The sequence below is a fragment of the Podarcis liolepis genome, assembly GCF_965112155.1.
Source record: "Podarcis liolepis genome assembly, chromosome: 5".
NCBI classification, from domain to species: domain Eukaryota; kingdom Metazoa; phylum Chordata; class Lepidosauria; order Squamata; family Lacertidae; genus Podarcis; species Podarcis liolepis.
Window position 1 is genome coordinate 49,699,846 of NC_139556.1, and position 14,721 is coordinate 49,714,566.

A 14,721-nucleotide genomic window follows, 5' to 3' on the forward strand; every position below is an offset into this window, starting at 1 on the left:
GAACAGGCTGTCATCAAAATGTGCATGTGTGAAATTTACCTCCTCCAAGAGTTAAAAACACTGAAGCTGTGAATCCCTCACCCTCCTGTGAGTGAACTAAGAGTGTGCCAGCTTTAAACATTTATTAGCAAGGAGCAACTCATACAGGATAGACTGAGAAAAACGGCCTACTTTTGCAAGCCATGCTGCTCGATTCCATTCACCGTAGGTCTGCAGGTAACGACAGGCATCAGCAGCTTTATCTATTAAACACAGTAACTGGACCCCCTCTGAAAAAGAAGTTGTCTGAGCTTAACAAATCACAATTTAAAAACACGGAGAATATCAAAGAGATTGTGAGTATTTCTACCTGGAGTGCAAGCAGCCCAATTTTCCTCTGACCCAAATTTCATTACTTACAAACATTTACTTCTACCCTGTAGAAAGACACTTAAAAGAGCCCAAAGAAACTTTTCAAGAGCTCAAAGAAACCATTCAGTTGCAGTGCCGTGCTTGCACCTAACTCTATTGTTGTTGTTTAGTCATGTCCAACTCTTCGTGACCCCATGGACCAGAGCACGCCAGGCACTCCTGTCTTCCACTGCCTCCCGCAGTTTGGTCAAACTCATGCTGGTAGCTTTGAGAACACTGTCCAACCATCTCATCCTCTGTCGTCCCCTTCTCCTTGTGCCCTCCATCTTTCTCAACATCAGGGTCTTTTCCAGGGAGTCTTCTCTTCTCATGAGGTGGCCAAAGTATCGGAGCCTCAGCTACAGGATCTGTCCTTCCAGTAAGCACTCAGGCCTGATTTCCTAACTCTATTATCCCCCTTCTTTTAATGCTTCATTAGCACAAAAAAGTATAGATACGTCGGTTTTTATCTACGAAGGCAGTCCCTGCACAGCATAAAATCAGCTGAACTTTATCCTAGCTAAATATGGTGCAGGCAATTTTGCAAGTGTCTAGCGGCACTCAAAACTGGGAGTGGTATCCAACTAAGTGCTGCTTTTGGCTGCACAAAGGAACTTGCCCTCCCTCTCCTCTCCCCCCATGGCCCCTAAGTCAGTTCAGTAATTATTTTGGGCTCAAGAAACAGAACAAACAGTTCACCTGCCAGCTTTCCATTTGCAATCATGTTGGTCGCTACCAATTTAATAGTACTTTGGGAAGGACCTGAGGAAGTGACTGTTGTGACCAGACATGCCTTTAAGGAATCACAGTAGTAATAGGGATTCTCGGAACTTGTCTCCAGAAGCAACTGCACAGCTCTGTCAGTCTAGGAAAGAGAGAAAACAAAACATTATGCAGCTTTCAATGGTTCCTTTACACTCAGAAATACCTAACCCACCACACAAGTTGGAGAACTTTTTTAAAAAAAGAAAACAAAAATTACATTGTAGCGATGCCTAATGTCAATGTTTCGCTCATTTATTCATAGCCTGCTAATAAACTGAACAACTGTAGAAAGTCTAAAGTAGGTGCCACAAACCTGGCCCAAAAGCAGCAGCTGGTCAGTGCATTTTTTGGTGTGGTCGTAATTTGATCTCTTAACTTCTTGGAGATTGACCCTTTCAAGCTGGAATTTCTGCAAATTATCAAGTGATTAAGAAAGTGAGAATGATTTTTCAGACAACAAGACATATGAGACAACACCACCAATGAATCCAGGTATTTAGGTTGCATCACTTTGGGTCTATGATTGACAATAGGCTGTGGGTTTGCCTGACATTGAAGTTAAGTTATTGGAAATTTAACCCATTTGCACAATAGGAGACAGGAATATTTGAGTTAACTCCACTGTTTCTGAAAGCTCCTCAAATTCACAACAAAGACCAGTGAACCTCTTGATGGCAATTCACCTAGTCTTTAGAGCAGAATTGGTATAAATCAGGCCACAGGCTATGGGGCAATGTAGCTATAAATGCAAAATAAAAAATAAATACTATTTCTACTGTGATCAGTGATCAATGTTCTCTAAATGCAACAAACATTGAACCGTGCTGTATATCTATTTACATTCCTTGTAAACCACTTAGAGATTTTATTATAACCAAGCAGTATAATTGCTTTTAAAAAAACACATAATTAAATATTTTGGTGCATGAATAACAAAAACAATTAGATATGCTCTTAAATATAAAAGCTCTGAATAAGAGAAAAGCCTTTATGTCAAAGAGATTTGACTTAGTTTTAAAATCTTGCAATACCTGGAAATAGGAATTTTCACACAGTATATCATAACATATATCTAGGGGACTGATCCATTTTCCTTGAGGAATCAGTGTGTCTTCTGCTTTTACAGTTAATGGTTTCCCCCGGGAAAAAGTATGCAAATAATGGGCGGCAGCAGTCCAGAAATGCAGTTCAGATTCATCTCCATACAGCCTGGCAAAATAAAACGACTGTCATTATATTCACCATCAGCAACACAAAGAAGTAATGCAGAAAATAGGCAATTTATTTATCACATATATAACCCATTTTCCTCCAAGTAACTCAAAGCAGAGTACATACTTCTCCCCATTTTATCCTCACAGCCCTGGGAGGTAGGTTAGGCTGAGAGTGATGGCTGCTCCAAGGTGAGCTTCATGGCTTGAATGGGGATTTGAAACCTGGTCTCCCAGATACTAGTCCAATACTTTAACTGCTACACCACACAGTTCTGCACTGTACAATCTTCCCCATGAGGAAAGGTCACAATGGTGAGGATTTTTAGTTGAGAACGACAACATGTAAAGTGTGTATAAAATAAATCATGGTATAGAGAAGCAGACAGAGGTTTTCCTTCCTATCCAAGGCTCATACAATGAAACTGAATGTTGGAAGATTCAGGACAAACAAAAGCTTGCACTTCATCGCACAGTGCATATCCAAGCTGTAAAATTTACTGCATATCATAGAAGCAATGACCACTAACTTGGACAGCTTTAAAAGGAGATTAGGCAAATTCAGGGAGAATATGACTATCAGTGTCTACTAATTAGGATAGGTGTATCGAAGGGATTATGCCTCTAAATACCAACTGCTAGGGATCTGAAGTGGGGAGGGTTATTTTGCACTCGTGTCCTGCTTGTGGACTTCCCATAGGCATCTAATTGGCCACTGTGAGAACAGGATGATGAATTGGATATAACTTTGGTCTGATCTAGCAGTGCTCTTCTTATGCTAATTGCTATGTAATGACAAAAAGCAGCAATACAGCCCACTTGGGATTATTATGCTACCAGTGGTGGCTGGTGCCCGCTGGAGCTAGTAGGGCAGAAGACAGTGAGTACATCAGTAACTAGAGCCAGAACCAATGATAGGTGGAGCCAACTAATTCTACTCGCCTCCAGCTTCCTGCTTGCTGAGTTCCAGAAGGACACCATGCAGTGATTCTCCCTGGACTGGTTGTAAATAGGAAGGTGGGCAGGTGGAGGTTGATGTGGAGCAGTGTCCTATTAGCTTGAATGGGCAAGCCTCCTTTGGCTACTACAGATGGTCCTTTCTACTATTTCCCCACATGTACAGAAAATTAAATTAACATGCTGGTTTTCTACAGGCAAGAATGTTCAGCCACACAATCTCATACCAGCATTCTGACATGGCAAGTCCCAAACATTGATGTATGCTTTCCAGACAATGTATCTTGCACAAGTAAATATATGCAGTCACACAAGAAGGATTAAAGGTTATTTGACAGGTAGTTAAAGACTGAAAGGCTTTTACTGTACACAACTTTATAAATAACACCATCAAATACTTCAAATGATTTTTTTATTAGAAACATAACCCTTTGCACCTATCATTTATACCGGGATGCTTATTCAGTTACAGAAAGCATGCTCTAATAGCCCTATTGGTTTTAAACAAAAATACCGATCACCAGGCTAAGGACTACAGACAAATTACTTGCAAAACAGGGATTGTGTTTTTGACTTAAGTTCTCTGTTACCTTGAAACCAATAGACATCGTTGCAAGAGGGTGAACTCTGGATCAAGCAAAAGTTTTCTGATGTCACTAAGAAAAGATAATTTATAGTTTATATTTTCATATCTTGCTATGAAACACATTCAGACACATTATGTGCATCAACCTAGATACTGCAGGTGGTGGTTGTTTTTACTTTAAAGGAAACAATTTTCCACACATTTTTATAAAACGGAAAAAGGTTAACATACATATTATAACCACTGAAACTTGACAGGGAGCTTTGTATGCAAAAAGTCCCAGGTTCAATCCCTGGTATCTCTAGGTAGGATTGGAAAAAACTCCTATCTAAAATCCTGGAGAGCTGCTGCCAGTCAGTGTAGGCAATATGGAACTAGGGGGAACGATAATCTGACTCTGTATAAGGCAGCTTTCTGTGTTCATATAGAGTCAGTATATCACTATTACAGGATTTATTTATACAAAATGACATCCATCTTTTACAAAACCATTCAACCAATGACTCATTTACAAATCAGATAATTTGTACTCTTTAATTAGTGACTCATAGCCATTCAATTAGAAGTATGGAGCTGTTTGTATGCTTGTCAATATCAGTGTTTTACTGCATTAGAATCCCAATGAGATTCTCCTGCTGGTATGCTATTTCTAGTATTGCTGCTAGCAAGACAAAAGGATGGCTGTCTAAAAAGACATTACACTGCTGATTAAGCTACAAGTACAAAATTCTAGGGCATAATTTCATCAATGGTTTGCCGCCAGAACCCATTAATGGTACTATATTCTTGGCATATATGAAAATATGTTCCCATAGCCCCTCCAGTATTTTGCAGAAACATTTATTATTAAGGGGATGTTACGGATTTTTAAAGAAAAAGTAAGCTTGAAACGTATGGCAAATTTTGGACGTGATAAAGCTGAGTCATGGATTAAAACTGTATTTAAGTGCATGTAGTATGTGCCAGCACGGATTCTGCATCACACTAAACTATTTTGTCAATCCGTAACATTAATTTGGCTTCCAGATCAATATGACTGCCAGTAGCGGTACTAACACAAAAAGTAAAAATATAAAACTGTTCTAAAAGTTTCCTTGTCTACCATGCAGTCTTATACACTACTCAGAAGAAACTCCATTAAATTGAATGGTAGTTATTCTGAGGCTAGCATGTATAGGATTTCAGTCTATATAGGTTTGAAGTTAACAGTATGACTAGATCTGATAAGAAATATGAACTTAAAGATTACTGCCACATTAATATCTCTCAAGAGGCATATCAGAGAGAAACAGGAGAACTCAAAAGAAAACGATGTTAATGCATTTTAGTAGCATAACACAAACTGAAATATGCTTACTTTGACAGTGAGTTCAACTGTTCCTGTAGCAGATTTTTAACATTTTCATTCTCTGGATAATTTCTGCAAAGCAAACATTTGATTTAATAGACAAATATCTACAGTCTCAGATGAAACATCCCAATCTGATGAAGAGCATGGCACATGCTGCAGAAGCCTGCACATCCTGCACCGTGCTCACAGTTCAGAAGAGCCAAAGGAAGAAAAAAGCATGGTCTAGAGTGAGAAACTAGAGTGCTGTCTGTTGTTTCTAGGAACTCCTCTCGTTGTGAAACTTTTCTGGGTGAGCCAAGTTTGTTTGGATGCTGGGTGAGAACGCAGAGGGAGGGTGTGTCAGAAGGAAAATGAATTGATATTGATTTATATACCGTATTTTTTTGCTCTATAAGACTCATTTTTCCCTCCTAAAAAGTAAGGGGAAATGTGTGCGCGTCTTATGGAGCGAATGCAGGCTGCGCAGCTATCCCAGAAGCCAGAACAGCAAGAGGGATTGCTGCTTTCACTGGCTTCTGAGATTCAGAATATTTTTTTCTTGTTTTCCTCCTCTAAAAACTAGGTACGTCTTGTGGTCTGGTGCGTCTTATAGAGCAAAAAATACGGTATATTACTTTGTATTAATGTAACATGTTTATATGGAACCATGGATTTTTGTAATATTTTGTTTAAGTTGTTTCTTCAGTGTTTTGTATACTACTTAGATATATTTTAATATATTAAGCGGTATAGAAATTAAATAATCAAATCAAAAATAATCAAGAGCAATCGAAGTTGAAATAAGTGGGTTTCTCTCCGGTCTGGATCAGTGTTTAGATGCTGACAAGATGTCCCAGAGTCACTCTGGGCACTTTTCTCCATTTCAAGTCCGGACTGTGAGTCACCTTCTCTGAAAACATCCATATCTGTCAACCAAGGACTCCAGTGAATGGAATGGTTTTCCCATTTAGTGCAATGTTATGAGTGCTCTACTCATGTAAAGGGATAAATGGATGCTCAGAAATCCCAACTCTGCAGTCATTAGCACTTCTTAGGGCTATTCCAAATCGAACCAAATTGCATTTATTTGTACTTCAATACATTGAAGCTCTATATGTGAATGTATTCAAGGAACCAGTGGATTATTCATGCATGAACAGGAGAGAATATACTTTGCCCATGGATGGATACACTAAAATGATGTTTAACTATCACTTCTAGATGGGTAAAATTCAAGTATTTAAATGGAAAGTAGTTGGGTTTTATTACCCACCCACATACCCCTAAACAGTTAGTGGGCACGTTTCCATTTTATAAAATGCAGGTGTTTCAATATAATAATATATATTAGACTTACATATGTGAAATATCAAGAGAGTATTTATTGTTCCACGGTTGGTGTAGCAAAAATGCTTTCAATGCCAAGGAAGCTCTTGGAACAAGTAGATATGGGCACCACACAGGTTCTAGAAACAAAAAAAGGGAGAAAAAAGAAAGAAAATCTGTTGTTAGTCAATCTGATATTAAAGAACTTGGGATCTGTGCTTGCTTACAGTGCATCTGCAATGGAGTATGAGAAGGCTTGTTTTCTTTACAGTGTTCCAGAAAGAACTGCAGTCCCCAGAATTGTTGCCATTGCACAGACCATAATATGGACAGGTGTGATTTTGAGTGCATACCCTGGGAATCATGACCAAGGGTTAAGAGACTGGTTTTCTCTTTTGTTCGCGGTTGTCAGTGCTTAGCTTCACTTGAAATATTTGGCTTGCAGGCATACTGCAGTCTGGGTTTCAAAAACTGATCTGAAAAGGTAACTGGTTTGGATCTCCTCCATCAAATTTTTGTTAAAGAAGTAAATGCATAGTTTAGGGGCATGGCTTAACAAAGTCCAGCACAGATTTGAGGCAGATTATTTCTCAGTAGTACATAAGCGCTCCAAAGTGTAATTTTTCCTTGGAATCATATAGTTCTGCTGCTCTGGTTCTAGGGCATTAACCACAATTTAAATAAAGATCTGAGCAGTGATGATAATAAAAACCAAGTGGATATACTTATAGTTAGATAGCACTAGAGGAATTATAAAGTGGCTCATGAAAAGGAAGGAGGGGAAAGATGCATTCTGCAGAAACAGCACAAGCTATGTCACAGAATTGTCTGTGTTTCCAGGGGATATCTGATAGTAAATATACAACAGAAAATCTGAATCTGACTCAAAATGCAAGACCGTGAATAGTAATAGATATTATTATTATTATTATTATTATTATTATTATTAAAAATCACACTGGCAATCTAATAAAATAGCAGAACACGGGAAGCATCATTATTTTACACTGCAAAGAGAATTAATGATGTGCTCCAACAAGAAGTATAATTCTTCAAAAAATATAGACTGAAATACCTCTTGAATCTGCTGAATAGAAGATGGCAATTTATTTTAAACATGGAGCTTGCATACACATCTTTGTATAAGTATCTTTAGGAAAGTGCCCTGTAAACTCTTGTACAGTGCAATTTCTAAACAAGTAAATCAGACAGATTTCAAAGCACACGCTGGCGGGATTCTGGCCTTTTCGATAGTAAACCAGAGAAAGGACCTCAGAATGGGCCAATTATTTTTTAATGATAATTTTAAAAGGTAGAATACATAGTCAACAAAGAAACATTCTTCATTTCATTCTGAAGTGCTGTTATGAAGTACAGTAATCATTTAAGGCAGATATATTGTAACATTAATATTCTTGTGAACACTCAGTTTTGGAGCCTTTGCTGCTACCACTGGCAGGAAAACTGCTAGTGGTAGCTTCCTGGCTGAAATCAAGAACATTTCAGTTCTTCTGACTCCACAATCCTGGTAAAAATATATATGCATCTATCTCATCCTCTGACTATTTGAACAGGGAACACTCCTCTGTCGATCACTTCATGTGCCAAATGAATGCAATCTAATAAAGAACTGAGCTTCATTTGCTTGGCCTTTGTCCATACCTGTTAGCTCTTGCTCATCCATTCTAAAACATGCTGATTTCATTGTCATCTCTAGCACTCTGATGCAGCCATCATCTGATGCCAAGATCACTTTGTCAGAGGTACACCAGTCAACATCAAGTACTCTAAAATTGACATTTCTTCCAGTTCTTAAGCTGTTCACCATCTGCACCTGAAAAAAAATGCAACATATTTTAGCTTTAGAACACGAAGTGGTCTCCCTTTCCATGTACAGACACAGTGAAATTATGTTTTGTTTCCATGAGTCTCAGCAATATAATCAGGCAAGGGAGAAAGGCTGTCCTTTAGAGTCAATTATATAAAACAAAATTTAAAATGTAAAAGCCTGCCAGCTAATATGTGGCAGCATTACTGTGACAGTCTACAAAATGTGAATACTTCATAAATGTTTTAAATATTTTCCACTTTACTACTGTCAGTCCTTATTGCAAATATTACTGGGTTCCTTTTGTTTTATAAACATCTAAAAAAATTAAATTTAACACCACACATATACTTGGTTCTCCCTTCCACCCTTGTGGTTGAATTTGAAGCTTCTCTATTCAATTAAATCTAGTCAGGTTGGTAGTGATGTGTCTGAACTGGGCACAATGCCTGTTAAGCAAAACTCTAGTATTGAAAAACAAGGGCAAGCCATCATTCAATAACTGTCGTTGTGATGCTTGGTTGTATTTCTACGTGGAATGTACCATTTTTTTAGCCCTATAGGGCGCACTGGCCCATAGGACGCACCTCATTTGGGGGGGGGGGAATGAATAAAAAATATATATCCCCCCCCCCAGCCACGGGGTTGGGGCGGGGGAAGCCCGAGCTTCCCCCGACCCCAGAACAGGCTGCCACCTGCAAGCCTTGCGAGCCCACGGGAACTCCCGCCGGGCGCGCAAGGCTTGCGGACACCTGCGCGAAGCACGGGGGGTCCTCCAGAGGGTGCCCCATGCTCCATGCTGCAGCCTGCAAAGCCTTGCGGACACCTTCCTGAAGCCTGGAGAGCGAGAGGGGTCGGTGCGCACCGACGCCTCTCGTTCTCCAAGCTTCAGCGAAAGCCTGCATTCGCCCCATAGGACACACACACATTTCCCCTTCATTTTTGGAGGGGGGAAAGTGCGTCCTATAGGGCGAAAAATACGGTATTTAACTTCCAAGAGCCTCTGGTCTGAAAATCAGACAAATTAAATACACTGAAATTGATGGAATGATTTACAGTAGTGCCTCGCAAGACGAATGCCTCGCAAGACAAAAAACTCGCAAGACGAAAGGGTTTTTTGTTTTTTGAGCTGCTTCGCAAGACGATTTTCCCTATGGGCTTGCTTCGCAAGACGGAAACGTCTTGCAAGTTTGTTTCCTTTTTCTTAACACCGTTAATACAGTTGTGACTTGACTTCGAGGAGCAACTCATAGAACGCGGTGTGGTGGCCTTTTTTGAGGTTTTTAAAGACTTTGGTGATTTTTGAAGCTTTTCCAAAACTTTCCCGACACCGTGCTTCGCAAGACGAAAAAAATCGCAAGACGACAAAACTCACGGAACGAATTAATTTCGTCTTGCAAGGCACCACTGTATATATCTCCTTTTTCACAAAGGAGCCCAGGGCAGCAAATGCATTTGTGATAAATAATAAACACAATAAAACAATTACTCAAGTCCATTGATTTCAGTGGCTCTGCTTGGCGTATGACGGATGTTGGATTTCACCCAATTAGTTTAGCAACACTTTAATGGCTGAAAAATCTAGGCAAAACCGACTAAGCAGCTGGTAGCAGTTTGAAAGAGCCAAGAAAAGTTAAATCTCCTTTGTGACACAAGTAAGCATCATTTTATGCTTGCAGTTTAGAACCAATTCAGACAAGTAAAGCAAAATTGGTACTGACCTCCTTTGTGTCCCAAACTTCAGCTCCATCATTGTACATTGCTATTAGCTTTTGGTTTCCTTTACCAGGGGCGAAGCGTATCTTCCTCACCCAGCCTCGGTGTGTGGGTATGCCTCTGGAAAGGAAAAGGTAGGACACAAATAGTACATTTTCCCCTTGAGTTTACCAGGACAGACTGAAGAACTAAACTTCTGAGACCATCTAAATGGAAGTATTCCATCTAAATGGAATCATAAGGAGAACCTGTCATCTAAACCACCACTTCGCCCCTCTCCAGATATTCTTATTTTGATTATAGCAAACTAGTGAAGCATCAGTGGTGGGCTTTGGGCTCTTAAATTTCAGCAGCACTCTGTGTGATGCTAAAATTTGATGCACCCCCCCAACCTCTCTCGCTCCATTCTGCAGTATTGTTGTGGGGGTCCCTGCAGCACAGCACCCTGTGCTGCCACACTGGTTGTGCCACCCCAAAACCACCTCAGGAAGCATCACTATAGCAACAGCATCATGTCAGCTTATTACGTACACAATCCCAGTATTTGTGTGGCAATCCTTCTGGACCCATATTTTGAAAAAAGAAAGCTGTACAGCTAGTGGGCTCATAGACAACTTGGGTCTGACATGGTTTTGTGGCAAAATTTAGAATTATTTCAAACACGTGCTATGAATTAGATCCACTTTCTCTATTACTTGGTAGAGTAGTTGCCAGCAAAAGTAAATACAGCACTGAACTCCTACGTATGTGCATGGTTAGCCATTTTTTTGAAACATAACCCATGTGGTTTGGGCATTTTCCAGAAATGTCAGGAAGGTTCTGGAGGTATATGTGTAGAGGAGCTTTCCTGGGCAGTTTCTCACGACGGGATTGTTGATTCACAGAAAATGACTTTCCACACCTCAATCTCTGACTTTTTGGGGGGCAATCACTTGAGTCATGTGCGAAATAGGCTTCACTGGAGGGGTTTGTTTTGTTGTTGTTTAACAAATCACTACCTGGATACTCTGGCTTTTAAGTCCCAAAAGTTCAAATTTCCATCAACATCTCCCAGGACCAAGATATCTCCTTTCCACGCGATGCATGTTATGCTGCCCATGCTTCCCTGCAAAGTTTTAAAAAGCAGAGATTAAAGCTGTGAAACAGAAACTACACAAAATAGGCATAAGTGGCAATATAAACCAATCAATCATTTGTAAAACATTCCAAATTGCATTCCAAATTAAGTTAGCTTAAGAAAGTTCATGGAAGGAGTGTCACTTAGGCAGACTCTTCCTGCTCCCTGTTGCAAAGCCTCTTTGGAGGGTGAGAAGGCTCTTCTGATCATTGTAGGATCCAGCATGGATGCTGGGGGATGTGGAAATCATTCCAAACTGCCCCGAACTCACTCAAATTGACTGTAAGGGTTGCACAACTGTCTGAAGAGGCTTGTGGGAGTAGCATGCAGGTGGCTGCAAGGGATGGAAAACTTTTCTTCTGTGAACTTTCTTAAACAAATTTGCTTTAGGATCTAAGCCATAATATGCGAACTTGTACTTGCTTTTTTATTATCAACTATGTGGTTCATTTCTAGCCTTTGTGATGTTGTGCCAACTCATGCTGAGTATTTTGACCTCATACCAAAAAAGAGTAAGTCAAATTCTTCCATTGTTGATACAAGAGAGGCCACTAAAAACAACATTAATATAGTTTTGAGGCCAGAATCTTATTTTTTTAATATTATATTTTGAAAGCTCAGGAATATGTGTACTACACTGTAGAGTTGTGGTTTTTTTCCTCCCTCGTTTGAAAATGAAAGCTTCCAAATGCTAAAGCACAAATGTTAATAAAAGGATCAATGGGGAAGCAACTGTATGTTTGCTTTAGGGAAGAGAGAAGCCAAGGTCGAATATGCAGTCAACCTCAGTTACCTTTTCTTTTAATCCTATAACTGAATAAAAGGTCCTCCCTGACAAATCTACTTGCTTAGATGAACTATTTTATAATGTAGCTCAGAGATGAAAAACAGAGAGCCAGGTTCTGACCCTTAAACTACTCGTGAACCACAATTTATTTATTGGTTTAGCACTATACTGCACATAATACAAAAAAGAAGAAGTATCTACACACAATCAAGTAAATGCACTTAAGAATCCACTGATGTTAAGTGATTTGAAAATAGCAGAACATGTATGCTCTCTAATTATATGTATGCCTCTGCACACACACAAACCATTATCCATACAGAATGTAAAATAGATTATTTATCACTTGAATAACCCCCTCCCTTTACCAATGACATTCACATAAAAGGTTGTTGAAGTAGCTTCGACATTTATATATTACATCTATATTTGTAACAGATAATTTTCTACTAAACCCCAAAGGAAAAACCCCACAAAATACAGGAGTTTTGCCATTATTATTCTTCATCTCCCCGGTCCATAATCTGACATATTTCTAAAGCCATCGGAGGCTGGATTTATAACAGCAGGTCACTCTTTGTGATAGCTGTCACATTATCTGAAAACAGACACCCTGAAAGTTTGAACAGAAGGATTTTTAAAATATCTTGATTGCTGACCTATATAAAGGAGGGCAACACCACATGAGAAAAGCTAATCTAAAAGATTTGTAAAGCTTTAAAGCAATGAAAAAGAACAAATGAAGACTTTCAGAGTGAAATGTTGAGCTGGGCCAAGAATGTCCTCTTTTGTGGCACGATTCATCTCCCCTGAAAGAGGGGGTCAGTTTTACTGTGACATGATGGCATTTGGAAGCCAAACAATCATTTAGCCTACAAATGCCTGTCGGCAAAATTACACATGGTGTGCTACTGCAAGGATGACTTCATGTCTTGCTTAGAAAAATCCAGGCACTTTAGAAGACAAATGGGGTTCTTGATGTCAGGTTTACAATTGTTTAGTGGTCAAATAATAAATGGGCAGTAAGGCAGGAAACTAGCCTCTGGGGTTAATTTAGAAGCTCTTTTTGTTACTTGGATTTGAAAGCAAAGAACCAGAAAACTAAATATTCTGTTTGAAAATATTTAAGAACTGACAGTGAAGCTGCAAATCATGTAGAGATGGTAAAGGTTGATGGAACTTGTCAAATGTGAGTAGCTTCAGGGACGTAGCCAAGGGCTATAATTTAGAACATTTCAGCAATGAAAAGTTGTTTATGTGGCCACAGGAGGTCAGCATTTCATATGCATAACTATGACTTAAAGAGTGTGTGTTTAGGCATGCTACTAATCTGAAGGCAAAGGAAGAAAGAAGATTCTGAAGTGTTTTTAACAAGTAATCCTACTGGAGACACTGGGACAGCATAACAGAAGATTTTGTATTCTTAGTTCTGCTGCCAGAGGTAATAGATTCCAAATCGTACTGGCATGGAGTTCCTTGTGCATACCAGAGTCATTACATGGCTATAGGAGTCGTTGGGTCAAACTAACAATGTTCGCCTCAAGAATAGTTGTTATATTCTTCAGTGCTCTTTCCGGTGTTACTAAGCATGACCCTTAGTTCTAAAATTGAGAAATTTTGGTGCATGTTCTATGAAGAAATAAAGAAAATACTAAGAATATCATACAGTAAAAGGCCAGAGGCATTCCTTTTAGGAATATTAAACGACGATGTTCCAAAAGATAAAACTAAATTTTTCTTATACGCAATGTCTGCAGCTAGAATTCTGGTGGCTAAGTATTGGAAAGGGAATCAGTTATCCACTAGGGGAGCATGGTTATGTAAGCTTTCAGAATACTTAGAGTTAGCCAAACTGACAGATATAATAAGACAAAAACCAAAAAGTGTAGTGAAAAAGGAATGGGAGTGCCTAAATGAATACCTTAAAAGACAAGGTTCGAGGACAGAACTCTGGCTGAGTCTGGAATAACCTTGTGAAGTGAAAGGATAAGAAAGAGGGATATATATTTAGATGCTAGGATCGAGATGATAAGGAAAACAGGAAGAGAGGTAAAGAAGGTGCTGTGGGATTGGTGGAAGTCAATGTTTGTTTTCCTTTTTAGTGTTTATACTATTAATTTGTAAGATTTGGATTTGTTTTTCATATGTATGTTTTTGTGTTTTGTGTATTGTTATTTTTCGTTTTTTGTTGTGTGGAAAATACTAATAAAATTTATTATTTAAAAAAAAGAAAAAGAAAAAAGAATTGGTACTTTTTGCTGTATGTTGTTGCAAGCCGTTTTGTAAAAATCTATAAAAGGAATAAAAAGTTAGAAATATAGCACTGAACTTACATCAGGAGGAATTCTTGCACTGTCTTTGACAGAATTCCCTTCTACTGTCAAATGATAAACTTGTCCATCAGTATCTGTAAACACGAAGTGTTCCCGAGCAGAAATGTTCTGGCTCAGCTCCGATTTACTCTCAGCTTCCTGCAATAAGCTTTGAAAGAGAAGCCAACTGGTGATTTTTATTTTCAAAACGATCAGATTCACTCAAATTACACTTACACTATTAAATGAACACATACTGTACGTAATTGGAAAAAGCCGTATCTTAATTCAAACATTGCAATTATAAGCAGCACAAACAGAAGCCAGCACAAGAAGTCCTAGTAGTGCAACAGGACCTTGCCCCCCTCCCCTTGATTGCATGCCATCCCCAGATAT

At 39.0% G+C, this 14,721-nt stretch overlaps 1 protein-coding gene across 3 annotated transcripts in view; it reads right to left on the bottom strand.

Moving 5' to 3' along the window:
* WDR11 (WD repeat domain 11) overlaps window positions 1-14,721 on the bottom strand; it is a 58,711-nt gene that overhangs the window by 11,763 nt on the left and 32,227 nt on the right. For 2 of the 3 annotated variants that reach the window (XM_083506107.1, XM_083506108.1), the window contains exons 16-26: window positions 14,347-14,494; window positions 11,108-11,214; window positions 10,115-10,229; window positions 8,228-8,399; window positions 6,597-6,705; window positions 5,267-5,329; window positions 3,914-3,979; window positions 2,187-2,364; window positions 1,469-1,564; window positions 1,090-1,255; window positions 172-269 (exon numbers count right to left, since the gene is read on the bottom strand). In XM_083506107.1, the coding sequence (XP_083362233.1) occupies window positions 172-269; window positions 1,090-1,255; window positions 1,469-1,564; window positions 2,187-2,364; window positions 3,914-3,979; window positions 5,267-5,329; window positions 6,597-6,705; window positions 8,228-8,399; window positions 10,115-10,229; window positions 11,108-11,214; window positions 14,347-14,494 (1,318 nt within the window). Of the gene's footprint in view, window positions 1-171; window positions 270-864; window positions 1,256-1,468; window positions 1,565-2,186; window positions 2,365-3,913; window positions 3,980-5,266; window positions 5,330-6,596; window positions 6,706-8,227; window positions 8,400-10,114; window positions 10,230-11,107; window positions 11,215-14,346; window positions 14,495-14,721 lie in introns of all 3 variants that reach the window. The other variant, XR_014526887.1, reaches the window with a different exon arrangement.